The 27,110-nt window shown below is 45.3% G+C and overlaps 1 protein-coding gene across 1 annotated transcript in view; it reads right to left on the minus strand.

Moving 5' to 3' along the window:
- NOP14 (NOP14 nucleolar protein) overlaps positions 1-27,110 on the minus strand; it is a 224,952-nt gene that overhangs the window by 160,894 nt on the left and 36,948 nt on the right. Inside the window, 3 exon segments of the mRNA XM_030191134.1 lie at positions 835-972; positions 18,179-18,324; positions 20,468-20,609. Of these exon segments, the coding sequence (XP_030046994.1) occupies positions 835-972; positions 18,179-18,324; positions 20,468-20,609 (426 nt within the window).

Raw genomic sequence — 27,110 nt, forward strand, 5'->3', positions numbered from 1 at the left:
GACAATCATATTTCTTCACATCTAAGAGCAATTTTAGAGACATGTTCTGGATTAGCTGTATTCTTCTGAAATGTGAGAGTTTTGTGACTGGCTGTTTTGAATATCACTGTTTGCTGTCTTATGTGCACTTGTACAGTGCTGCATACTAGAGAATGACACGGGGACGGGGAACTACAGTAATCGCGGGGATGGGGACAGAGCCCACGTGGACGGGGACAGAACCTGCGGGGACGGGGCAAGGATGAAGACAGGGCCTGCGGGGACGGGGCGGGGATGGAGACAGGGTCTGCAGGGACAGGGACAAACTTTGTCCCCGTGTCATTCTCTACTGCATACAACTACTAATGCTATAGCAATTAATTAGTAGTAGTAGTATTCTGGGACCACTGTGCTAATGCTTGATACAGTATAGCTCAGGGATGCACAAATAAAGTCCCCTAAAATCAAACATGTTTGGTTTCCATGACAACTAAAACATGTAAATAAACCTGGCTCTTTGATGAAATCTATCTCATTTATAGCCAATGAACATTTAGTTTAATTAGCCTGAAAAAAACAGACGTTAGTCATGCCTGAGGACTACTGTTGCCTACCCCAACTTAGCTTATAAACTAGTTAATATTCCCTTCCAGAAGGTAAAATTTATTTTTTGAAGCTTAGGTAATCTTTGTGGTCTTTACATCTAGAAATGTATTGTCTTGCCTTTTCTTGCAGTTTTCCTTTGGGTCTGTCCATCAGGCCAAACCTTCATTCTTGTTAACAGAAGGCATAGACAGAAAAAGAAGGGGAAAATAAATGTTAACAGGATTTCTAAAATAGACTGAAAAACGTTACCTTTGTTTTAAATTCCGTATTGTCTTTTCTCTTCGATGTTGGAGTTTTATGGGCAAGTAAGCCTTGGATTTGTTTCCAATCACTGTCCAGCTTCTCAGTAAGCTCCAAGGTTTGTTCCTTTTGTGTTTGTCTTTCTCTCTAGAAAAACAGAAATATTTAGTTGAACAACAATAATGTTTTTGCCAGGAAATGAAACAGTTTTATTACCAAAATCAGAAGTAAATGTGATCGATATTTAGACACAAACACAATAATATAACGATAAACAGTCTAAGATTAAATGCTGAAGCAAAATCACAGCTATTTACATGTAAAGAGTTAAATAACTATACCTACTACGATTAAATCAATTTATAGATCTATATATAATTGCGTTGATCAAAGACCATTTACAACTACATAGAACAGCCAATAGAAAGGGTAAAACAAGGAGATTAAAGAGTGTCGAAAGGTGGTGGAGAAAGCATGCCTGATCAGAGAAGGGTGGAGCAAACACTGAAGCCAATGGAAATATTTGTGGGCATCTGCCAAAACATAAAATATGGTCAATGTTCAGCAATTTTTTGAAGATGTATTCAGAGTCAAGGCTTTCTGTGCTTCCAGAAGTCAGATACAATCTAATGTTGTGCAGGTTTACATCACAGCTTTCAGTATAATAGAAAACAATCAGAAAATGTGTAAAAGTTTGTAATGGCAAGTGATGGAGGATGAGCTGTTCCAAAGGTATCTAATGCCCTAGGCCAGTGGTATTCATTACATTTTTAATCTGGGGCCACTTTAGATTCTAATGAGCTGAAGGAGAGCTGACAAATATCTTCCCATGCGGGGCCAAGACACTGCCGACCAGCTGTATGTATATTTCTCCGAGGACAAGCAGGCTACTTGTTCTCACATGTGGGTCGACGTCCGCGTCGGCCCAGGAACCGGCATTTTGCCAGCAAGATAAAAACATAGTTTTGCTAGAGTCTTCTAGCGCACGAATCGAATGCACTGCGCATGCGCGGACGACTTACCGCCTGTAATGTGAGCGTGCTTCCTCAGTTTTTTCTTGTCCGCGACAGAGAGACAGCGTTTCAACTCTTCTCTTCTTTTCTGGCCTAGGAAACAGAGTCTTTGACGGCTAGTTCATTTTACTTCACTTTTATTTTTTCATCATTCTCTTTAAAAAAAAAAACTTCCCATATTTTTCTTGAATTTAGCCCCTTTTTATAAGTTTTCTTTCTTTTTCGACGCGGCCGAGTTCCTTTCTTTTGTGCCTTTTTCTTTTCAAAGGCACAATTGCATCATTTGATTTCACCAAAGCCATTTTTCCTTCCATGTCATCAAAGATACCCAACGGATTCAAGCGTTGTATGCGGTGCAACCGGACTATCTCAGGTACCGAGACCCACACCTGGTGTATCCAGTGCCTTGGGCCCGACTATAGCCCAGCCACTTATAGTCTGTGTCTTCGTATTAAGAAACAGACCCAAGTGTCTCGAGAAGCCCAACGAGAAAACCCTTTTGGGGCTCAGTCCAGTCTTTCGATGGCGACATCGACAGCAGCATTGATGTCGGGAAGAAAGGTAATGGCTGCTGAGAGACCAACTCGCACTGGGAGCAGTGAGGCGTCGAGTGGGTCTCCACCTGCCTCGAGGCCTCCTGTTATGCAGCCCCCCCCCCCCTCCCGAAACCGGCCTTTGTTGGACCCGGCCCCAAGGAGATGTGAGGATTCCACGTCTTCCTCATCGGTACCGAGGAGACTCGATGATGGGCGTCGAGCAAAGGCAAAGAAGCACAGTCACCATACAGTACCGGGAGCTCCGGGGCATCAAGAGAGTCGGCACCCGAGAAGCGTCTGTGCAGAGGATCGCTCCCCCTCGACACAGGAGGTGCCGATGCGTCGGTCTCCCAGTAGCCTGGGTACCTACTACTACTACTATTTAGCATTTTTATAGTGCTACAGAGCGTACGCAGCGCTGCACAAACATAGAAGAAAAACAGTCCTTGTTCAAAGAGCTTACAATCTAATAGACAAAAATAAAGCAAGTAAATCAATTAATGTGTAGAGGAAAGAGGAGAGGAGGGTAGGTGGAGGCGAGTGGTTACAAGTCAAAGCGATGTTAAAGAGGTGGGCTTTCAATCTAGATTTAAAGATGGTCAAGGATGGGGCAAGACATAGGGGCTCAGGAAGTTTATTCCAGGCGTAGGGCGCAGCGAAGCAGAAGGAGCGAAGTCTGGAGTTGGCAGTAGTGGAGAAGGGAACAGATAAGAAGGATTTATCCATGGAACGGCGTGCACGGGAAGGGGACTAGGGAAGGACGAGTGTGGAGAGATACTTGGGAGCAGCTACACGGATTTTGGCACCGCCTGTCCCATCGACCCCGCAGCCTTCTCCAATGGCTGCTCTTGACGAGCGCATCCGGGCCTTGTTTCAAGAACTTCTGGAAGGGCTGCTACGACAGTTTCAGTGTCGGGGGTGCTTGCTTCTTCTGTACCTGCTGCTGCTGCAGCAGTGTCTGGCCCTTCGCCTGTGGTGAGGTCCCCGACCGCGATGCTACTTGCGGCATCCACGTCGGCTGCCACCCAGGTCGACTCCCCTTCGACGTCGATGGAGGGAGCTTCGCCACAGTTGGACAGGGCATCAGCCTCTTGACATCGTCATAGAGAACATCGTTCCTTGGCGTCAAGGCAGGTTCAGTGTCGAAGCACCTTAACTCACGTTCTATCCGATACTGAGCAGGAGCGTTCGTGGGAGTCAGAAGAGGATCCCAGGTACTTCTCTTCTGATGAGTCCTTTGGGATACCCTCTGATCCTTCCCCTCCGCCAGAAAGGAGACTGTCTCCACCAGAGTCTGTACTTTTCCTCTTTTGTCCGGGAAATGGCTACAGCTATTCCCTTCCCTGTGGAGGTTGAGGATGAGCCCAGGGCTGAGATGCTCAAGGTCTTGGATTATTCTTCTCCACCTAAAGAGGCTGTGACAGTTCCTCTGCATAAAGTACTGAAGGAAGTCCTTTTGCGAAACTGGTCAGCCCCTCTGTCTGGCCCCGTGGTCCCAAAAAAAAGCTGAATCCCAGTATTGGATCCACGGTGAACCTGGGTTGATGAGGTCTCAGTTACCCCACAATTCCATGGTGGTGGACTCCACCCTCAAGAGAGTCAGGAGTACTAGACACTATGCTTTGGTGCCCCCAGGCAGAGACGCTAGAACTCTTGACTCTTTTGGGAGGAAGACGTACCAGGCCGCTATGCTCGCCGCCAAGATCCAGTCTTACCAGCTCTTCACGAGCATGCTCTTGTGGGACTCAATACGGCAACTGTCGGGCTTGGTTGATGCACTCCCTAAGGAGCAGGCCCAGCCTTTTCACTAGGTGGTCAGGCAGCAGAAGGCATGTCAAAAGTTTCTGGCCTGGGGTACATTTCACACTTGACGTGCCATCCAGAGTTGCTGCTCAAGGTATAGTGATGCACAGACTCTCGTGGCTGCATGTCTCTGACCTGGATCATTCTGTCCAGCAGCGAATGGCGGATGTTCCTTGCTGGGGGGATAATCTTTTTGGTGAAAAAGTAGAGGATCTATTTGATCAGATCAAGAAGCATAACGATTCTATGGATTCTCTCTCCCACCAGCCGTCTTCTTCTACTACCTCCTCATCTAGGAGGTTTTTTGGCGGGAGAAGGAGTGCTTCCTATTCTAGGCACTCCTGCTTCTTGGCAGCCTGAGCAGGTTCAACCCCAGCGCGCTCATTCTCGTCAACAGCATGCGATTAAGGCCCATACTGTTCCCCAGTAAAATGCAAGGGACGGGCTTTTAACTGGCTCCAGTTAAGCATAGCCTCAATAAAAGTGTCCGTACCGGACGACTTACCAGTTGGAGGGAGGTTGATATTTTTTCACCAAAGGTGGCCTCTTATAACTTCCGACCGGTGGATTCTTTAAATAGTCCGGTCAGGCTACACTCTCAATCTGGAATCCAAACATCCAAATTGTCCACCGGGAAGCTCAATCTTACAGTTCCCAGCACAAGCGGGTATTTGTAGAGGAACTCTCTGCCCTTCTAAAGGCCGGTGCAGTCAAACCCGTGCCACCAGGGGAAGAAGGGCTGGGATTCTATTCCAGGTACTTCCTTGTGCAGAAGAAAACAGGGGGGATGCATCCCATCCTAGACCTAAGGGGCCTGAATAAATTTCTAGTTCGAGAAAAGTTCTGAATGGTTTCCCTGGGCACCCTTCTTCCCATGATTCAAGAGAACGATTGGCTATGCTCTCTGGACTTAAAAGGATGCTTATACACATCTCGATCCTTCCAATTCAAAGGAAGTATCTTTGATTTCGGCTGGAAACTCAGCACTTTCAGTACTGTGTGCTGCCTTTTGGTCTGGCGTTTGCACCCAGAGTACTCACAAAGTGTCTGGCGGTAGTCGCAGCGTGACTACGCAGACTGGGAGTGCATGTGTTCCCTTATCTCAACGATTGGCTGGTGAAGAGCACATCAAAAGGCAGGCGCTCAGCAGTCCATGTGAATGACTATTCAGGTGCTAGAACTACTGGGGTTCGTAATCAATTACCCCAAGTCCCATCTCACTCCAGTGCAAAAGTTGGAATTCATTGGAGCCCTGTTGAACACAAAGACAGTTCGAGCTTATCTTCCCGAGACAAGGGCAGACAACCTCATGTCCCTGGTGTCCATAGTTCGAGCGTCTCAACAGATCACAGCTCGGCAAATGTTGAGACTTCTGGGGCACATGGCCTCCACAGTTCATGTGACTCCCGTGGCACGTCTACACATGAGATCGGCTCAATGGACCCTAGCTTCCCAGGGAGTCTAGAGGATGTAATCCAACTGTCCACCGACTTCCGGAATTCTCTGCAGTGGTGGACGATTCAATCCAATCTGACCTTGGGGGTGTCCATTCCAAATTCCTCAACCACAAAAAGTGCTGACGATGGATGCATCCCTCCTGGGGTGGGGATCTCATGTAGATGGGCTTCACACTGGTCTTTTCAGGAAAAGGTCTTTAGATCAATCTCCTGGAATTGCGAGCGATCTGGAATGCTCTAAAGGCTTTCAGAGATCAGCTGTCCAACCAAATCATATTGATTCAGACAGCCAATCGGGTTGCCATGTATTACAACAACAAGCAGGCACCGGATCTCAGCCCTCTGTGCCAGGAAGCCGTCCAGATGTGGCTTTGGGCACGCTGTCATGGCATGTTTCTCCAAGCCACATACCTGGCAGACATAAACAACAGTCTGTCCGACAGGTTGAGCAGGATAATGCAACCTCACAAGTGGTCTCTGAACATGGGCGTAGCCTGCAAGATCTTCTGAACGTGGGGCACCCCTTCGGTGGATCTTTTTGCCACGCAATCCAATCACAAGGTCCCTCAGTTATGTTCCAAGCTTCAGGCCCACAGATGCTTTCTCCTGCTTTGGGGAACTGGCCTGTATGTGTATCCTCCCATACCTCTAGTAGGGAAGACTTTGCTGAAACTCAGACAAGACTGCGGAACAATGATTCTGATTGCTCCCTTCTGGCCACGTCAGATTTGGTTCCTTCTTCTTCTGGAGTTCTCCTCTGAGGAACCGTGGAGATTGGAATGTTTTCCAACCCTTATCACCCAGAATGAAGGGTCGCTAATACATCCCAACCTCCAGTCTCTGGCTCTCATGGCCTGGATGTTGAGAGCTTATAATTTGCCTCCTTGGGTCTGTCAGAGGGTGTCTCTCGAGTCTTGCTTGCTTCCAGAAAAGATTCCATGAAGAGGTATTACTCTTTCAAGTGGAGGAGGTTTGCCGTCTGGTGTGACAGCAAGACCCTAGATCCTCTTTCTTGTCCTGCACAGACCCTGCTTGAATACCTTCTACACTTATCAGAGTCTGGCCTCAAAACCAACTCCCTAAGAGTTCACCTTAGTGCGATTAGTGCTTATCATTGCCGTGTACAGGATAAGCCTATCTCTGGACAGCCTCTAGTTGTTCCCTTCATGAGAGGTTTGCTTTTGTCAAAGCCCCCCTATCAAACCTCCACCAGTGTCATGGGATCTCAATGTCGTTCTCACCCAGCTGATGAAAGCTCCTTTTGAACCACTGAACTCCTGCCATCTGAAGTACTTGGCCTGGAATGTCATTTTCTTGGTGGCTGTTACTTCAGCTCGTAGGGTCAGTGAGCTTCAGGCCTTGGTAGTACACGCACCTTATATCAAATTTCATCACAACAGATTAGTCCTCCGCATGCACCATAAGTTCCCCAAAGGTGGTGTTGGAGTTCCATTTGAACCAGTCAATTGTCTTGCCAACATTATTTCCCCGTCCTCATACCCGCCCTGGTGAAAGCAGTTTGCATACCTTGGACTGCAAAAGAGCATTGGCCTTTTACGTGGAGCGGACAAAGCCCTTCAGACAGTCTGCCCAGTTGTTTGTTTCTTTTGATCCCAACAGGAGGGGAGTCACCATTGGAAAACGCACAATCTCCAATTGGCTAGCAGATTGCATTTCCTTCACTTATGCCCAAGCTGGGCTGTCTTTAGAGGGCCACGTCACGACTCAATGTTAGAGCCATGGCTGCGTCAGTGGCTCACTTAAAGTCAGCCTCCATTAAGGAGATTTGCACGGCTGCAACGTGATCATCAGTCCACACACTCACATCTCACTACTGCCTTCAGCAGGATACCAGATGCAACAATCGGTTTGGGCAGTCAGTGCTGCAGAATCTGTTCGGGATTTAGAATCCAACTCCACCCCTCTAGACCCATTTTTGGTCTGTTCCAGGCTGTACTCTCAGTTAGTTGTTTATGGTTTCAGGTCAATCTATGTTATGTCCTCGCCATTGCAAGGCCCAATTGACCAATGTTCATTGTTTTGAGTGAGCCTGGTTGCTAGGGATACCCCACATGTGAGAACAAGCAGCCTGCTTGTCCTCGGAGAAAGCGAAGATACTTAGCTGTAGCAGGTATTCTCTGAGGACAGCAGGCTGATTGTTCTCACAAACCCTCCCTCCTCCCCTTTTGGATAGTGCTGGGGAGGAGCCAGCCGTCTTGATATACATGGCAACGACGTAGGAAAATGTGGGAGAGAGGTTCTGGAAGCCAAATTTAGGCTTTTAGGAAGGAAGCTCAAATCCAGATCCTCTAGAGTAGCATTTTCTGAAACACTACCTGTTCCACACGCAGGGCCCAAGTGACAGTCTCAATGCATGGAAGAGACAATTGTGCGGGGAAGGGAGAGTCTATTCCGATCTGATAGGCTTCACCTTAACCAGGGTGGGACCAGGCTGCTGGTGTCAACATTTAAAAAGGGACTAGAACAGCTTTTAAACTAGAATCGGGGGGAAGGCCGATAGTCACTCAAAAGCACATGGTTCAGGATAAGGTATCTTTTCAGGATATCACCCAAACAGGGAAGAAAAAGTTCCTTATAGGTAAGGATGTCAAAGAGACCGTAGTGGATCAGATGGCCTTATGTAATAAAACAACAACAACCAGGCAGAAGATAACATATTAATAATATAATATAATATAATAATGCCATGTATTACACGTGATATAAAAAACTGAGCAACAAGCATGCATTGAAATGTCTATACACAAATGCAAGGAGCCTGAGACATAAGATGGGAGAGCTGGAATACATTGCACACAATGAAAAATTGGATATTATAGGCATCTCTGAGACCTGGTGGATGGAAGATAACCAGTGGGACACAGTGATACCGGGCTACAAATTATATCGTAGTGATAGGTAGATAGGATCGAGGAGGGGTAGAGCACTGTATATTAATGAGAACCTTGACATTAATTGTATATTAATGAGAACCTTGACTCAGATAGGCTGCAAATATTGCAACATACAAAACCACTATTGGAATCTTTGTGGATCGAAATTCCACATAAAAAGGGGGAAAAATGGTGATAGGAGTGTACTACCGTTCGCCTGGCCAGGATGAGCAGACAGATGCAGCAATGTCAAAGGAAATTAGGGAAGCAAATAAAATGGACAATGTAATAATAATGGGTGATTTCACTTATCCGGATACAGACTGGGTTAATGTAACATCGGTACACGCTAGGGAGATAACATTTCTTGATGAAACCAAGGACAGCTTAATGGAACAGCTGGTTCAGGAGCCGACAAAAGAAGGAAAAATACTAGACTTAGTCCTTAGTGAAGCTCATGATCTAGTTCAGGGGGTAATGGTGCGAGGGCCACTTGATAACAGTGATCATAATATGATCAGTTTTGATATTGGCATTTAAGTACGTGAACTTAGGAAATCAAATACACTAGCGTTTAACTTTAGAAAAGATGATTACGATAGAATGAGAAAAACGGTGAAAAAAAAAGACTGAAAGGAGAGCTTACAGGGTAAAAAACTTGCATCAGGCGTGGATGCTGTTCAAAAACATCATCCTAGAGATACAGGAGAAATATATTCCGCGTATTAGAAAAAGAGGAAAAAAGACCAAATGTCAGCCGGTGTGGCTAAACAGTAAGGTAAAGGAAGCTAACCCTAGTGGTTAGGGTGGTGGACTTTGGTCCTGGGGAACTGAGGAACTGAGTTCAATTCCCACTTCAGGCACAGGCAGCTCCTTGTGACTCTAGGCAAGTCACTTAACCCTACATTGCCCCATGTAAGCCGCATTGAGCCTGCCTTGAGTGGGAAAGCGCGGGGTACAAATGTAACAAAAAAAAAAAAAACAATCCTTCAGAAAGTGGAGAAGAGAATCAACTGAAAATAACAAGATAAAACATAAGGAATGGCAAGCCAAATGTAAAGCGGAGATAAGGAGGGCAAAAAAGGAGTTTGAAAAAAGTTAGCGTTAGAAGCGAAAATACATAGTTAAATTTTTTTTAGATACATTAAAAGCAGGAAGTCGGCTAAAGAATCGGTTGGGCCGTTGGACAAAAATGGTGTTAAAGGGGCAATCAGGGAAGACAAAGCCGTAGCGGAGAAATTAAATGAATTCTTTGCTTCGGTCTTCACCGAGGATTTGGGTGGGACACCGGTGCCGGAAAGGGTATTTGAAGCAGGCGAGTCAGAGAAACTAAACGAATTCTCTGTAAACTTGGAGGATGTAATGGGTCAGTTCTACAAACTGAAGAGTAGTAAATCACCAGGACCAGATGGTATTCATCCCAGCGTATTAATAAAACTGAAAAATGAACTTGTAGAGCTACTGTTAGTAATATGCAATCTATCCCTAAAATCAGGTGTGGTACTAGAAGACTTGAGGGTAGCCAATGTTACGCAGATTTTTAAAAAAGGTTCCAGAGGAGATCCGGGAAATTATAGACCGTGAGTCTGGTGTCGGTACCGGGCAAAATGGTAGAGGCTATTATTAAGAATAAAATTACAGAGCACGTACAAAAACATGGGCTGATGAGACCTACTCAACACGGATTTAGTGAAGGGAAGTCTTGCCTTACCAATCTACTGTATTTTTTTGAGGGGGTGAACAAACGTGGACAATGGGGAGCCGGTGGATTTTGTGTATCTGGATTTTCAAAAGGCGTTTGACAAAGTGTCGCATGAAAGACTCCAGAGGAAACTGGAGAGTCATGGGATCGGAGGTAGGGTATTACTATGGATTAGAAACTGGTTGAAAGATAGGAAGCAGAGAGTAGGATTGAATGGTCAGTATTCTCAATGGAGAAGGGTAGTTAGTGGGGTCCCGCAGGGGTCTGTGCTGGGACTGCTGCTTTTTAACATATTTATAAATGACCTAGAGATGGGAGTAACTAGTGAGGTAATTAAATTCGCAGATGACACTAAATTATTCACGGTCGTCAAGTCGCAGGAGGAGTGTGAAAGATTAAAGGAGGACCTCACGATACTGGGGGATTGGGCATCCAAGTGGCAGATGAAGTTCAATGTTGACAAACTGCAAAGTGATGCATGTGGGTAAGAGGAACCCGAATTACAGCTATGTCATGCAAGGTTCCACGTTAGGAGTCACAGACCTAGAAAGGGATCTGGGAGTCATCGTGGATAAGACGTTAAAAACTTCTGCTCAGTGTGCTGCGGCGGCTAAGAAAGCACACAGAATGTTGGGTATTATTAGGAAAGGGATGGAAAACAAACACAAGGATGTTATATAATGCTGTTGTATCGCTCCATGGTGCGACCGCAACTCAAATATTGTGTCCAATTCTGGTCGCCGCATCTCAAAAAAGATATAAAGGAATTGGAGAAGGTGCAGAGAAGGGCGACAAAAATGATAAGGGATGGAACGACTGCCTTATGAGGAAAGACTGAGAAGGTTAGGGCTCTTCAGTTTGGAGAAAAGGCGGCTGAGGGGTGATATGATAGAAGTCTACAAGATAATGAGCGAAGTAGAGCAGACAGATGTGAAGCGTTTGTTTACACTTTCAAACAACAATAGAACCAGGGGACACAAGATGAAGCTAAAATATGGCAGATTTAAAACAAACAGGAGAAAGTTTTTCTTTATTCAGCGTGTAGTTGGACTCTGGAACTCGTTGCCAGAAAATGTACTGACAGCAGCTGGCCTTACGGAGTTTAAAGGGCGTTTGGACAGATTCCTAAGGGAAAAGTCCATTGAACATTATTAAAAATTAAAACATTTTTTAAATGGGTTTTGCCGGGTTCTTGAAGCCTGGATTGGCTACTGTCGGAGACAGGATGCTGGGCTTGATGGACCCTTGGTCTTTTCCCAGTATGGTGGTGCTTATGTTCTTATGTTATTGTTGTTTGTTGCTTCTATGCTTTTTGATTAAACTGAGGAAGCACACTAACACGACAGGCGGGAAGTTGTCCGCGCATGCGAGGTGCGTGCAATTCGCGTGCTAAAAGACTTTAGCAAAACTTTGTTTTTATTTTGCTAGCAAAATGCCGGCTCCTGGGCCGACGCAGACGTCAACCCACATGTGAAAACAACCAGCCCGCTGTCCCCTCAGAGAATACCTGCTACAGGTACTACTAATCATTTCTATAGCGCTACTAGACATATGCAGCGCTGTACACATTATATGCAGGTACTTTCTCTGTCCCTAGAGCACCCACAACACAATTAAAAGAGATAGCTGGTCACTTATTATACTTATGCGAGAGCACGTTTTCTTTAGAAAGACCATTCCCTGTGAACACACCCATCAGGGTATAGTGCCAGGGGTGAAGGATTATACTGCACAATTCGGTAAGCAAGGCACTATAGCTCAATAGACTGTAACCGCTCATTGTAACAGACATGGCATCTTTCAGACATACGGACTTTTGGCACTAGTGGCTTTGCAAACAATCATCAGTGACAACTGATAAAAGTTTTTATCCCACCCCTGTTTTTTTTTTTTACTGCCTGATTAGATGCACTAATTGTTTTGAGATTGCCGTATGGTCCGCACTACACCCTATCAAGAACATAATTGTCACATGTGTTCCTATTTGTGTGATGTCATCTCACCACGTACAAGAGTATTCTTATAAGGTAGACACCATTTGCAGCCATATTTGTATTTCTGTTCCTTGTGGACCAGAGACTTTTAATACAGTTTGACTATCAGTGAGTCAGTATTTTTATGCCAGCTTTAATGGGTTTCCCATTTTTTACATTTTCAATGTTATTCTTCATGTGGCTTAGTATAACAATATTCCTTTTTTGATAGATTTCACTTATATAAGCGACTTCAATATGGCATGCTATGAATATTTACAAACGCTTTCACATAGTGTCATCTCTCTACCGCTTAGGTTTATTGGCTTATCAGTGTCATTGTATATTTGACAGTTGAAATTGATCAGCAGGCTAGCAGCGATTACTGTGCACATAGTTGCCATTAGTAGAAGCAGTTGGTATGTCTATACATCGCTTGGTCTTCTGTGTTTTTCTCACATTCAGTTCTTCCTTTGGACACAACGTTTGGGAAGCACTATGTCACTTTAATTCTACTTTCTTGGTAAAAAGTACAAACCTCCATGGGTTGGCAATCACACAGTGTTTGGTTAGGAACTAAATGACACGTTAGGGGTTCACATTTCACTCGCTATTGCATTTATACGGAAGGGATCAAATTATATTGTCTTGCACTTCAGTTTTCATAATCACAACTCTTGGGAGCAGTCTCACTATAGTTTTACAAGTATAGAATGTCTTTTATTGTCACGCATTTCGCAAAGAAAAGGTTGCACTTTTTGTCTCACTAGGGTGTGTGACTACTTTAATCACTCACCATATTAGCTGAATGTTGGATTATTCCATATACATTTCCATAAATTATCTTACACTATTTGCATTATATGTAAAATATTTTGAGCATCTGATCTTTTTAAAAATATGTTAAGCTGTTTGTATTTTATGTTTCTCACAAACTCCTGATGTACGTCGGTTGGCTGAAACACAGGCCAGTTATTTATTTTATTAAATTTTTTACAGCACCATCACAGGCTGGTTTCATTGTTATCTTCACTGTGACTTTATTTTCATCTGTGTGACCTGCAGAGATTGCATCTTCTGTTTTTGTCTTACAGAGATTTGTTTCAGTTTCTCTGACTCATCAGCACTGAATCAGAAACTGAATCAGAAAGAAGTAGAGAGATTGTGGACGCCTGTCAAAGTGCCTTGCTCAGACAAATGGTGACGGAACCCAGTAGGGAAGGGTCGACGCTGTATTTAGTGCTCACAGATGGAGGAAGTGCTTCCAATATCCGGGTGGAATGGTCCCGGAGGACAGGAGAAGGGCAGAGCCGGTCCCTCTGCACAAGCGTGGAAGTAAGGAGTGGAAATTATAGATCTGTCACTCTGACCTCAGTACTGAGCAAACGTATGGAAACGCTTCTAAAGCAGAGGATTGTGGTTTCTCAAATCAAATGGCCCTCAGAACCCGAGGAAGCATGGATTCAATAGGAGGTAGGTCATGTCAGATGAACCCGAGGAAGCATGGCTTCAATAGGAGGTAGGTCATGTCAGATGAATCTCATTGATTTCTTTGACTGGGTGACCAAACAGCTGGACTCGGGAAGTGCGCTAGATGTGGTGTTCTTGGATTTTAGCAAAGCCTTTGACATGGTTCCACTCAGGCAACTGATAAATAAACTGAGTGCCCTTGGTATGGAACCTAAAGTGAATGACTGGGTTAAAAACTGGTTAAATGGAAGGAAACAGAGGACAGTGGTAAATGGAGCTTGCTCTGAGGAAAGGGATGTTATCAGTGGTGTACCGCAGGGGTCGGTCCTCGGGCCGGCTCTCTAATATCTTTGTGAGTGACATTGCGGAAGGGCTACCTGGTAAGGTTTGTCTCTTTGTGGATGATACCAAACTCTGTAATAGGGTGGACACCCCGCAGGATGAGGATAGCACAAGGAAGGATCTAGCAAAGCTTGAAGAATAGTTCGATAACTGGCAACTAAGATTTAATCTAAGAAATGAAGGGTCATGCACTTGGGTTATTAGAATCGAGGGGAACGGTACAATATAGGAGATGAAGTGCTTCTGTGTACAAAAGAAGAGCGGGGGACTTAGTGGCGATTGTGTCTGAAGGTCTCCAAATAGGTAGAAAAAGCAACGGTCAAAGCCAGAAGGATGCCTCGGTGCATAATGAAAGGGATGACCAGCAGGAAAAAAGAGGGTGATAGTGCCCTTTTATAAGTCTCTGGTGAGGCCCCATTTAGAGTACTGTGTGCAATTGTGGAGACCGAAGGATATAAACAAGATGGAGTCGGTCCAGAGGGTGGCTACAAAATTGGTAAAGCGGTCTTGGTCATAAAACATATAGGGACAGGCTTAGAGACCTCAATATGTATACGCTGGAAGAGAGACAGGAGAGAGGGGATATGATAGTGGCGTTTAAATACCTCAGTGGTGTTAAATGTACAGGTGAGCCTTTTTCAAATGAAGGAAAATTCTGGAATGAGGGAGCATAAAATGAAGTTAAGAGGAAATAGGCTTAGGAGGAATCTAAGAAAATACTCTTTCACAGAAAGGGTGGTAGATGTGTGAAATGGCCTCCCAGTAGAGGTAGTGGAGATGGGGACTGTGTCTTAGTTTAAGAAAGCGTGGGACAGGCATGTGGGATTCCTTAAGAAAGAAAGAGAGTTAGTGGTTACTGAAGATGGGCAGACTGGATGGGTCTTTTGGCCTTTATCTGCCACCATGTTTCTATGTCTCCACTGCATGTATGCAAATCAATCTGATGAGTATTCATTCTGGATATACTGAAAACCTGATTGCTGGGCTGACTCCAGGACCAGGTTTGGGAGCCACTGCCCTAGGCAACATTTTAAGAAATTCTGTTCAACATCATTTGGGTAAGGGGAGAGACAGCAGAACAAACATTACACCATATAATGTGTCTGCTGAAGCAGAACAAAAGAAATGGAGTCTGCAAAATAGCTCCCATTATTACTAGTGTTTTAGTAACCCATCACTGTAAACAGGTGAATCACACTATCTCCTGAAAAAAGAAAAAAATGCTCAACAACTGAAATTGCTCCAAAGTCGCTATGCTGTTTAACCTCAAACAAAACATATTTTGCTATGCATAAAAGGTGATCTTTTTGCTCGCATATTTGTGTATCTCACTTTGGCAGACTATTCATGTACTGGAAAATAAGTTATTTTCCTCCAGTGTAGGGGCATAGCTACGGGTGGGCCCAGGTCCACCCAGAAGTGCTACACCCCGGCCAAAACATCCCTTCTTTTCCTTCCCTCCAACCTCCCGCATGTCCAGCACAGCACCTCTTCCCTTACCTCCACCCTCACATGTCCAGCGCCTCTCACCCCTCCTGCAGTTCTGGTACTTCCACGTCTTTCTTACCCTACCTGGCCACGGCGGCACTTGCACTTTAATGCTATCATGCCGCCGGGCAGGAACCCCACACAGTGCGTCAGGACCTTCCCTCTACCACGTCTCACCCACTGATGCAACTTCCTACTTACGCAGGCTGGGCAGGACGTGGCAGAGAGAGAAGGCTCTGACGCAGTACTGTGTGTGCTGGTCGGCGATGATAGCATGAAGTGCACAGCAAGCGCCGCGGCAGGGATGCAGGAGGGTAAGGAAGACACGGAGGTGGCGGTGTCGGAACTGTGGGAGGGGAGAGGCGCTGGACATGGGGGTTGGAGGGGAGGGAAGGGAAAAGGCACTGGACATGCATGCATGCGGGCAGGAGATTGGATGAAAGGGAGAGAGGCACTAGGTATGTAAGGAGGTGCTGGAGGGAAGGGGTAGAGATGTGGAACTGCGAGTGGATGGAAGGGAAAGGAGTGAGGTGCTGGATATGTAAAAGGGGGAGGGAAGGGAGAGAGGTGCTGGATATGTAAGGGGGAGGGAAGGGAGAGAGGTGCTGGATATGTAGGGGGGAGGGAAGGGACAGAGGTGCTGGATATGTGACTGGGAGGGAAGGGGAAGAGGTGCTGGGCATGCAAGAGGGCTGGAGCGAAGGGAGAGAGGTGAGAACCTGCAAGGGGGGCTGGAATGAAGGGAGAGAGGTGCTGGACCTATGGGAGGGGTTAGGATTAGAGGGAAGGAAGAGGGGGTCAAATGCTGAACCCACAGTAGGAGAATGAGAAGAGCTGGTTTGGGTGGGGTCAGAGAGGAGAGGAACACACTGGTGTGGGGGAGGGAGAAAGGGGACTAAGAGAAGTATAGAGAAACAGAAGGGAGAGATGATGGGCAGTTGGTGGGAGCATGGGGACAGGGATACAGGCGAGATGCTGTATTGGCATGGCATATGGGCACAGAGGGGCAATGCCTGACACGGGGGTGGGGAGGGAGATATGGGAACAGAGATACAATGGACACAGAGGGGAGATACAAGACAAGGGGGAGAACAGGAACACAGAAGGGAGATGCTGGGCATGGGGTACATGGGTGCACAAAGGAATGATGATGGATGTGAGGATATGAACACGGGAGATGCTGGACAAGGAAATATATGGACACAGAGATGGTACAAAAATTAATTTTATTTTCTATTTTGTGATTAGAATGTCAGATTTGGCATATGTCAGACATGGCTGGGGCACAGGGAAAAGATCTGGGAGAGACTTCTGGCAGGCTTGGGACTCTCTCTGGCCAGACAGCCAAGCACAATTGCCCTAGTTGCAACTCAAACCCCCCCCCCCCCCCCCAATACCATCCCTGACATGTGCTATCTTTATATTTTGCACAGGAGGAAATGCCTTTCTTTCTTATTTCTCTAATGTACTGCATGCAAGGTCTGGCATCTTGGGGTTTCAGTTTAATTTATATTTATAGAGTTTGTGTATTTGATATTTGTGTTCTGTGTGTGTGACCCCGAGGTATTCTGTCACCGTGAAGTCTCTATGTAGCAGTCTGTAGTAAGTTGGCTTGTTCAGTTTTCTTGATAGATGTATCGATATTTTAGGGCCCCAATGTAATATTTAGGGTACTACCTCTTCATAGGTAGGATCCCTGTTTTGGAAGTTAGTGCTGGTATAGTAGATTTGCTCCAGATTCTGAGTGACTTTTTGTTTATAGATTTTTTTTAATTACTTTGAAATATGTCTATTATTGAGATTACCAAAATTTCTTTGTATGGTGAGTTTTATGTGGAAATGTCCTTGCTCTACTCTGCATCCATTGTTGGTGGAAGGCCAGGAGGTTCTCTGGATGCCGAATGTATTTGGCTTCAATACCATATGTGTGTTGGAAGACTGTGGCTCAATGGGGGCTGAAGAAGAGTGCAGTCTCTTGTACTTCCCTTAGCTCTCAATTGGCCATTGAAGCCTGCATTGCTACACTCATTGAAGTACTTGGGAGTGAGGTGGAGCATGGGGTAGGGACAAAGCATGGGTGCATTAGGTGATTGGTTTTTTTCTCTTTCAGAAACTTGGCAACTCTAGCGCCCACCCTTCTAACCTCTTGGCCCACCCAAAAATTGCCTTCTGGCTACGCCACTGCTCCAGTGCATAGTGGGGCCACAGCTCAGCCAGCACCATTATGGATATCATGACTGGAGGGAGAAAGCACGATTCAAAATGATCCCTACACCAAAGTGGTCTCACCTGGAGGTGAAAGTGGGCAAAAAGTATGTCATTATTCCCATTAGTGTGCCCTATCATTTCTGATTGTTTTATTCACTACTAAGACAACCTAAGAATAAAAAAATAAAGATAAACTCCTCCATCGAGCTGCTCTGTATTTGCCACTGTAAGCAGAAGTGCATCTGGAAAGAAAGAAATTCACATCTTTTGGTCACTTAATTCTTTGTCAGACTTGATGATTAGAGCAGTTAAGAGTCCACACCTTAATGCAGTATGCATACACAAACTACACACATTAAAAAAAAAAAAAAAAAGTACACATTATCTTCATCAGTGCTGAACTTCAGTCCCTTCCCCTTTACAAAACACTCTGTCTAAAGCCTGCACCTTATGTTCTCACAGCTCACCTTCTCTTGCTTGGATTTCGCAATTAGCTCTTCAATAAGTTCTTTGCGTGATTTTGCTTTTTCTGGCACCTCTTCTTTCTGTGCAGAGGCATCCTTTTTATGCAGGAGACCTCCACCTCCACCAAAATGAGCCGCTGTTAATTCAGCTGAAGAAGAAAAAATGTAATGGAAAAGGAAATTATAAATCATTACTCTTTTCTATTTTTATTCAAGTGTTTTACACTACTCGATCCAAAATAAAAACAAATTAGTAAAGGAACTCGAAGGGAGGAGGGAACGAACTTCCGGTGGGTGAGGCGGCAGCGTGCGTGCCCTCTCTGGCACGCGTGCCATAGGTTCGCCATCACTGTAATAGAGGTATATAAAATAATGAGTGGAGTGGAAAAGATAGATATGGAGCTTCTGTTTAAGCTTTCCAAAAATACTAGGACAAGGGGGCATGCGATGAAGCTGGAGTGCAGTAAGTTTAAAACAAGTAAGTGAAATTTTTTCTTTACTCAGCGTGAAATTCGACTCTGGAATTCGTTGCCGGAGAATGTGATTAAGGCAGTTAGCTTAGCAGAGTTTAAGAAAGGTTTGGACGGCTTCCTGAAGGAAAAGGCCATATAATGTTATTAAATGGACGTAGGGAAAAATCCACTATCCCTGGGACAAGCAGTACAAAATGCTTTGCTCCATGGATCTTGTCGGGTGATTGTGACCTGGAGTGCCCACTGTCGGAGACAGGGTGCTGGGCTAGATGGACCTTTGGTCTGTCCCAGTGTGGCGATGCTTATGTCTTAATCCTTGGCTTTGCTCATTTACTCAGCAATAAAAAAAAAAAAAAAAAGTTTTAACGTTGTAAATTTTTACTTTTATTTTTTTTGCTTCTTGATGTGGCTATTGTGAATAACAGTAAGAGAATACACTCTGTATATGTTGTTATTTTCTTGTATAACATGCTTTTGTAACAAATGGTTTGCTGACATACCTGTTTACCATTTTGTAAATGTTTAGGTCTCTTGAACAATAACTAATATTCTATGTACAATATTTTCTTCTATTATTATACTCCACCATGTTTTTAATTCTTTGGTTTTTTGTTTTTTTTTGAAAGAAAACTGTGTATATTTTTTTAAAATATTTTATTAACATACAGATTCTTATGTAACTTATGTTTTTATAGACTTCTGATGAAGGCCAGGTGGCCGAAAAACAGATCCGTGTCGAGTCGTGCCTTGTTTTGATGAAAGCTTTGACAGCACCATTACTGTGTGTTCTTGTCGTCATCTTCACTGTGTCTGATCATCTGTGCTGATTTGCAAAGTTTGGCTCTTCTGTTTTGTTGTTTATATTGGTTTTCCTCATCTACTTCTTTTGCTAAATTACAGGTATTGCAGAATACTGCTGCTTAACCATGCAACCCCATGTCTTTTGCAGTTACATTGGCTTCCTATATCAGCTAGAATCCTCTTTAAGTTAGCCTGTTTAATTGACAGGATATTTGATGGTCCTTGTCCTGATTATTTGTTAAGACTGTGTTTCCATCATCTCCTCTTCCTCTAGGATAAGAAAAGACTCTTCTTTATTTTCCATCGCTAGTCGGAGTTAGATATAAGAAAATCGCTAGAACTCTGTTTTTCTTACCAGGCTGTTAAATTCTGGTGTTCCTTGCCTCTCTTAGGACATCATCAACTTATTTGAGGTTTTATAAGAATGTAAAGATTTATCTATTTCAAAGATACTGTTGTTAAACTGTTTTCTTCATTCTGTCTTAATTTTGTTACCCGGGGAGTTAGTCACATCACAATTTGTAAACCAAAGTGAAAAGTTTAAAAGTGGCATGTGCACTTAACTGGAAGCCAATTCTGTTTCCATTTTATGCAAATAGATCTCATGAATATTCATTGTGGAAATCTTGAAAAGCTGACTGGGTTGTGGCCCTCAATAACCATGTTTGCCCACTTTTCCCAGTGCAATAAAACCATTACCTTAAAACTCCTGCTCTGTACAATTTAACACAGCACATTCTCAGACACACACAAAGTAGTCAAGCCACTACTGTTATCTATACACACCATTTATAGCCCGCACAATCTTATAGCCCACTAAGGATAGTAAACACAAACAATAAAACATAAAAAAGTATAAGAACACAAACTTGAAGAGAACTGCTGCCCTCTTGATCACTAACAAAGGTTTGGCACTGATTATCCACTTTCTCTTCCAGGAGAAAATAAACCCACAGAATTAAACATATTTAGGAAGGCCAATAGAAAAACCAAGTCTTAGAATAAAGCTGTAACTCACCTGACAGAGCACCTCTTTCCTCAGCGTCACTATCACTATCAACTATGTCATTCAGTTTTTCAATATCTGCCAGTGATTGGCCATAATGGGTTAATTCTTCATCTTCATTAAGATTATAGATACTTTTCTTGTCCGTATTACGCTATGGTTGGCAGAGAAGGTGCACATGAAAAGGTAAGAAAAAATTTATTTTAAGTATTACTATTTTCCAAACAAACTCTTCAATGCAAAACCCAAGTCATATGAAATATTGGGTAACAAAAAAAACAGTACAATTGGTACAAACAAGCAAAACAATTTCCATATTATCATCAGGGGAACATAAAATAAAAACTTTTGTTTAAACGGCTGATAAAGATCAATGGTAAAATGGATTAGTTGAGGGAGGGAAGAGGAGGACATTGTGCATTTCAAGTGCATCACAACAGCTCACTATGAAGGAGAGCTAACCAAGAGAACACAGGCAAATCCTAACAAATTCTTCTAAAATGACAGGCTGATGGATCCCCAGAACAGAAATTAACTTAGATAGCTACTGTAATAAATGTGAATACTTTCACACTCACACCACATAACAGTTAAAATCATTACAGAATTTTCAATCAGCTTACTTGACTGAAAGAAACAGATTTGATTTGCTCTATGCCAAAGACCCTCTGTCTCCTATAGCAACTGAGAAAGACTGGGAGTGAAGACAAGGGCATAGGGCAGCAAAAGGGTATCATCTCATCTCCCGCGGCGGGTTGCGAAAAACCGCCCAATTGGGCGGGAAAACCGCCCATCTGGCAACACTGCTGATGGGTTGTGCACGTCTTCCAGCAGGTGGAGACTGAGAACTGTGACTCATCAGTGAGAGCCAATAAGAGCCCCTGTCTAACATAGAACGCTCCAGTAAATTGTACCAAAGCAAGAAATAAAGACCTCGATCTGTGCATCTGGAACCTGAGCAGCCATGTGCATCGAACCTACTCTGGGCTCGTGCAACTTGTCCTCTGTGCCTACTGACTAAGGTACGGCAAAACTGCAAGAACGCAAGAGAACTGATTTGAAACTTAACTTTTAAAATTAGAAACTGTAAAACAGAGCAACACAGCTTTCAAAACCCAAAACAAACACAGATATTGTAAAATTCACGGGAGGGTTCTGGGCCGGGCCGGAGGGACTAAAGGAAAGCAAATTAGCAGGTAAGGTGTAATTTCTCCTTCCTTAGAGTCCCTCCAGACCGGCCCAGATTGAGACTGATGGGAAGTACCAAAGCAGTGACTTTAAGGGCGGGACCCCAACAAACTCATTGTGAGGACACGCGCACCAAAATTGCATCTTGCCTACACTGCACATCCAACCTGTAATGCTTTGAAAAAGAATGTAAAGACGACCAAGTGGCCGCCTTACAAATGTCCAAAGGTGGCACCAAAAAAACGCTCAGCCCAAGAAGCAGCCTGAGCTCTGGTAGAATGAGCCTTCACTCCCTCCGGAATGGGCTTCCGCGCTAAAAGATAAGCAGAAGCTATCATTTCCTTCAACCACCGCGACAGAGTGGGCTTAGAAGCCGCCAAACCTTTCAGAGAAGCCCCAATCAAAACAAAAAGATGATCCGTCTGCCGGAAGTCTTCCATAACACGCAGGTAATGCTTAAGTGTCCACCTAACATCCAAACACTTGAGACGACGATGTTCCTCCGAACCAGAAGAACCCAGCACCGGCAGAGTGACAGCCTGAGACAAATGAAATCTGGACAAAACTTTGGGAATGAACGAAGGAACCGGACGCCAGATGACTCTATCCTTAGCAAATTCCAAAAATGGAGACTGACAGGAAAGAGCCTGCAACTCCGAGACCCTTCTAGCAGAAGCAATAGCCACTAGGAAGACAACCTTAAGCGTCAAATCGTTCAAAGTGCAGGAAGATAAAGGTTCAAAAGGGGACTGCGACAAAGCAGAGAGAACCAAATTAAGGTCCCACAAAGGAAAAATCGCCCGAACCGGAGGGCATACAAACCCCACTCCTCGTAAAAAAACAGACGACATCCGCATGCGCCGCCAACATTTCCCCTGCACTCGCCCTTGAAAACAAGAGAGAGCTGCCACCTGAACCTTAAGAGAAGATAGAAAAAGACCCTTTTCGAGACCCCGCTGCAAAAACTCCAACACATTGGCCACTGAAGTGCGAAAAGGAGAAACCCCAGAATCCTCACACCATGCCTCAAACACACGCCACGTTCTCACATAAATAAGAGAAGTAGAGTGACATTGTGACCGAAGCATAGTGGAAACCACATTCGCCAAATAACCTTTCCTACTTAGTCGCAGCCTTTCAATAGCCAGGCCGTAAGACAAAAATCGAGCCGGATCTGGATGAAGAATCGGCCCCTGAACTAGCAAGCTGGGATGCTCTGGAAACTTGAGAAGTGACTCGATCAAGAGACGTAGGAGATTGGCATACCAAGGTCTGCGGGGCCAGTCTGGTGCTAGCAAGATCACTGGCCCTCAATGACTCTCTATCCTGTGTAGGAGACATCCTATGAGAGGCCACGGTGGAAAAGCATACAGAAGACCTGTTGGCCAGGACTGCAGAAGCGCATCCAATCCCTGTGCTGCTGGTTCCTTCCTGTAACTGAAGAAGACAGGAACTTTTGTGTTGTGAGTAGAGGCAAGAAGATCGATGACAGGAAGTCCCCAGTGATCCACTACCATCTGAAAAGCAGCGTTGCTGAGAGACCACTCTCCTGGATCCAGAGTGAAACGACTGAGAAAGTCCACCTGGATATTTTCTACTCCCGCAACATGAGCCGCCAAGAGAGCCACCAGATGAGACTCTGCCCAGGCCATGAGAAGTACCGCCTCCTGCTCCAACTGAACACTTCTTGTTCCTCCTTGACGATTGACTTAGGCCACCACCGTGGCGTTGTCCGACATGACCCGAACTCACATGCCTTGCAGCAGAGGACAAAATGCTTGAAGCGCCAGACGGATTGCTCTCAACTACAAGAGGTTTATCGGACAGTTGGAGTCCTGAGCTGACCAACATCCCTGAGCATACTGGTTCTGACAGTGGGCTCCCCAACCCTGTAAACTGGCATCCGTCGATAGCACCATCCACTCTGGAGCTTCCAGAAGCATTCTCAAGGAGAGACTGGACGTGCGGAGCCACCAATGAAGAGTGCCCCTCACCTGTGCTGGCAGTGGTAATTTCTGGAGCAGGGAGCCCGTTTGAGTTGACCACCTGGAGAGAAGAGAACTCTGCAGTGGCCTCATGTGCACTCTGGCCCATGGCACCGCTTCTATTGTAGCTGCCATGGACCCCAGGATATGAAGATAGTCCCTCACATACGGGGAAACTAAGCGCAGAAATTGACGAATCAGAGACTGCAATTTTAGAATTTGGTCTTTTATCAGAAATTTTCGACCCTTGCGAGTGTCAAAACAGACTCCCAGATAATCCAAGGACTGAGATGGCTGAAAATGGCTCTTTTTCAAGTTGATCACCCATCCCAACAACTGCAAGAACTGAACCACCCGGTCCGTGACTTGGAGGCTCTCTTGATACAACTTCGCCCTGATGAGCCAATCGTCGAGATAAGGGTGAACCAAAATTCCTTCTCTCCTGATAGCCGCAGCCACGACCACCATTACTTTGGTGAATGTGCGAGGGGCCGTGGCTAGTCCGAAAGGCAACTCTTGAAATTGATAATGCCTGCCCAGAATTGCAAAACGCAGAAAACACTGATGAAGTGGCCGAATAGGGATGTGAAGATAGGCCTCGGAAAGATCGAGGGCCGTTAGAAATTCCCCCGTTCTGACGGCCACAATAGCCGAGCGAAGAGTCTCCATGCGAAAAGGGAAAACCTTGAGAGATCTGTTGACGGTCTTGAGATCCAGAATTGGTCTGAAAGAACCCTCCTTTTTGGGAACCATAAAGTAGATCGAGTAGCGACCCTGCTTGAGTTCCTGTGCAGGAACCAGACAGATCGCCTGTAAACGGATAAGGTGCTCCAGAGTGCCTCTGACAATATGCGCTTTTGCACGACAACGACAAGGAGACTCCAAGAAAGCGTCTGAGAGAGGACGCGCAAATTCTAAGGCATACCTTCTCGAATAACCTCGAGAACCCACTGGTCTGAGGTAACCTGGACCCAGTTCTGATAAAACTGCGCCAAACGCGCTCCAACTGGAACCAGAGGCTGGGTCCAGATACCTTCATTGAGCCAGACGAGCTGGGGATTGGAAGGAAGCTCCTAAGTCTCTGCCTCCTCTCCGAGACCCTCGAAAGGACTGATTCCTCTGGAAAAATCTGGAACGCTGAACCGGATTTACCTTACCAGGCCGAAAATGACGAAAATCCCATCCCCGGCCTAAAAAGATACCGCGTCCTGCCGGAGCCGGATGAGCTGGGGATTGGAAGGAGGCTCCTGAGTCTCTGCCTCCTCTCCGAGACCCTTGAAAGGACTGATGCCTCTGGAAAAATCTGAACTGGATTTAACTTACCAGGCCGAAAACAACGAAAATCACGTCCCCGTCCTAAAAAGATACCGCGTCCTGCCGGCTTAGGTCTATCTTCAGGAAGCCGGGGAACCTTAGACTCTCCTAAACTTTGAACCAGCTTGTCCAATTCCTCTCCAAACAATAAGGAACCCTTGAAAGAAAATTTACTAAGCTTAGACTTAGAAGCCGCATCTGCCGACCAACCTCTAAGCCAAAGGGAACGCCTAGCCACTACACTCAACGCCATGGACTTGGCCGAAGCTCGCAATAAATCATACAAAGCGTCTGCCAAATAGGCAGAACCCATTTCTAGCTTAGCTACCTCCGAATCTACAGAAGAAAAATCGTCTGCAGACCTATCCAACACCCTTTCGGACCACCGAAAACAAGCCCTGGCTACCAAAGACCCGCAGACAGCTGCTTGAACTGCCAGAGCCGATACATCGAAACTGCTCTTCAAAAGGGATTCCATCCAGCGGTCTTGAACATCCTTGAGAGCAGTGCCCTTATCGACAGGAACTGTATTGCGCTTAGTAACCGCAGAGACCACTGCGTCCACTACAGGGGGCTTTAAAAGAAACTTGTCTGTCTCAGGCACTGGATAAAGACGCACCAAAGCCTTAGCAGGCCGAAAGACAGAATCAGGGACATCCCATGGAGCTTGAATGACGTCCCTGATATCCTGATGCATCAGGAATGTCTTACCAGGACTGAGGACTCCTTTAAAAAAAAGATCCATCTTACGCGACAGAGTATCCAAGGACTCCTCCTCTTCAAAACGGAGAGTGGAGGAAACCAAGGAAATCAGATCCTGTAAATCCTCCTTGTGAAAATTTCTCAGCACTGAAGAATCCTCCCCAGGAATGAAGGGCTCAGTTTCTGCCTCCCCAAGGACAGACCCGTCTTCCTCAAAATCAGCCTGAGAAAAAGGCTGCTCCTCCAGGGAAGGAAAATCCAGACCTGGAGCAATATCAAGGTCCTGTACACTATCTCCGGACTTTCAGGGGCGCTTGGCAGACCCCAGCTGACACTCAGACACTCTTTTTTCTGAAGCTACATGAGGAGGGTGAGATTGTTGCATTAAAAACGCTTTGAACATCTGAAGTGCAAATTCAGGAGGGAACCCCCCCCCCCCCCCCACAACACCAGAAGCAGAAGCAGCAGCCTGATCTGAAGACGTTTCCTGAAAAACTGAACTGACTCCTGAATTCACCTCAGAATTCAAAACCGGGACCGCCGACTTAGCAGGACTGGGCGCTGAATCTTTACTCCCCGCAGCCGAAATTGGCATCGACGAGGTCGAGGGAGCTCCCCCAGCATCCTCAACCGCCGTACAAAATCTACAAGTTCCGTTCGCACCAACCCCACGATGCTGACAAACGGTACAGCGTCTGAGCTTTTCAGCCATGACTGACAAGACTCGCTTTTTTTTTTAAACAGCTGATAGTCGGCACTCGAGCACAGAAAGTAAAGCAGACTACAAAAAAAAAAAAGCTTCTAAACACAGAGTGAACCTCCTCTTTGCCCTCCTGCTGAAAAGGAGGGAGAGAGAGAGAGAGAGAGAGGACAGCCGAATACCAACAGCTTCAAAGAGAAGTAAAAACAGCGCTGAAAGCTGTGTAAACTCTCTTCCCTTCTTTTTTTTTTTTTTTAACTTAGGCTGCCTCTCCCAGCCTAGCTGCTCTTATGTCAAAGAGTCCTAGGCAAAAGTAACACAGCAAAAAACGCTGGAATTGTTAGGATGGAGGGGAGGGGCACGGCCACCCAGGTGTAACACCCCCGAGGCTGTAAATAGACCCCCGTGGATCTCAGCCTCCAACAATTAGGAAATAACCAGATGCACAGAGGGAGAACAGAAATTCACAATAAAGAAATAAATACTTAGTAAAAGACCAAAGGGCTCACCACCTTCCAACCTGCTGGAAACTGAGATTACTGGAGCGTTCTACGTTAGACAAGGGCTCTTATTGGCTCTCATTGATGAGTCACAGTTCTCAGTCTCCACTTGCTGGAAAGCGTTGTCAAGTCTGTGGTCGTGACCCCTCTCAGGCTTACCTTATTTCTGGCGGTCAGCTTCTAAGCTGGCTTCTGTCTGGTCTTTCTGAGTTAGTTCTGTCTCTGTGTGCTGGCTGCTTCCAGCATGGCTCTGATTACTCCACTGT

Source organism: Microcaecilia unicolor, chromosome 2, assembly GCF_901765095.1.
Source record: "Microcaecilia unicolor chromosome 2, aMicUni1.1, whole genome shotgun sequence".
Taxonomy (NCBI): domain Eukaryota; kingdom Metazoa; phylum Chordata; class Amphibia; order Gymnophiona; family Siphonopidae; genus Microcaecilia; species Microcaecilia unicolor.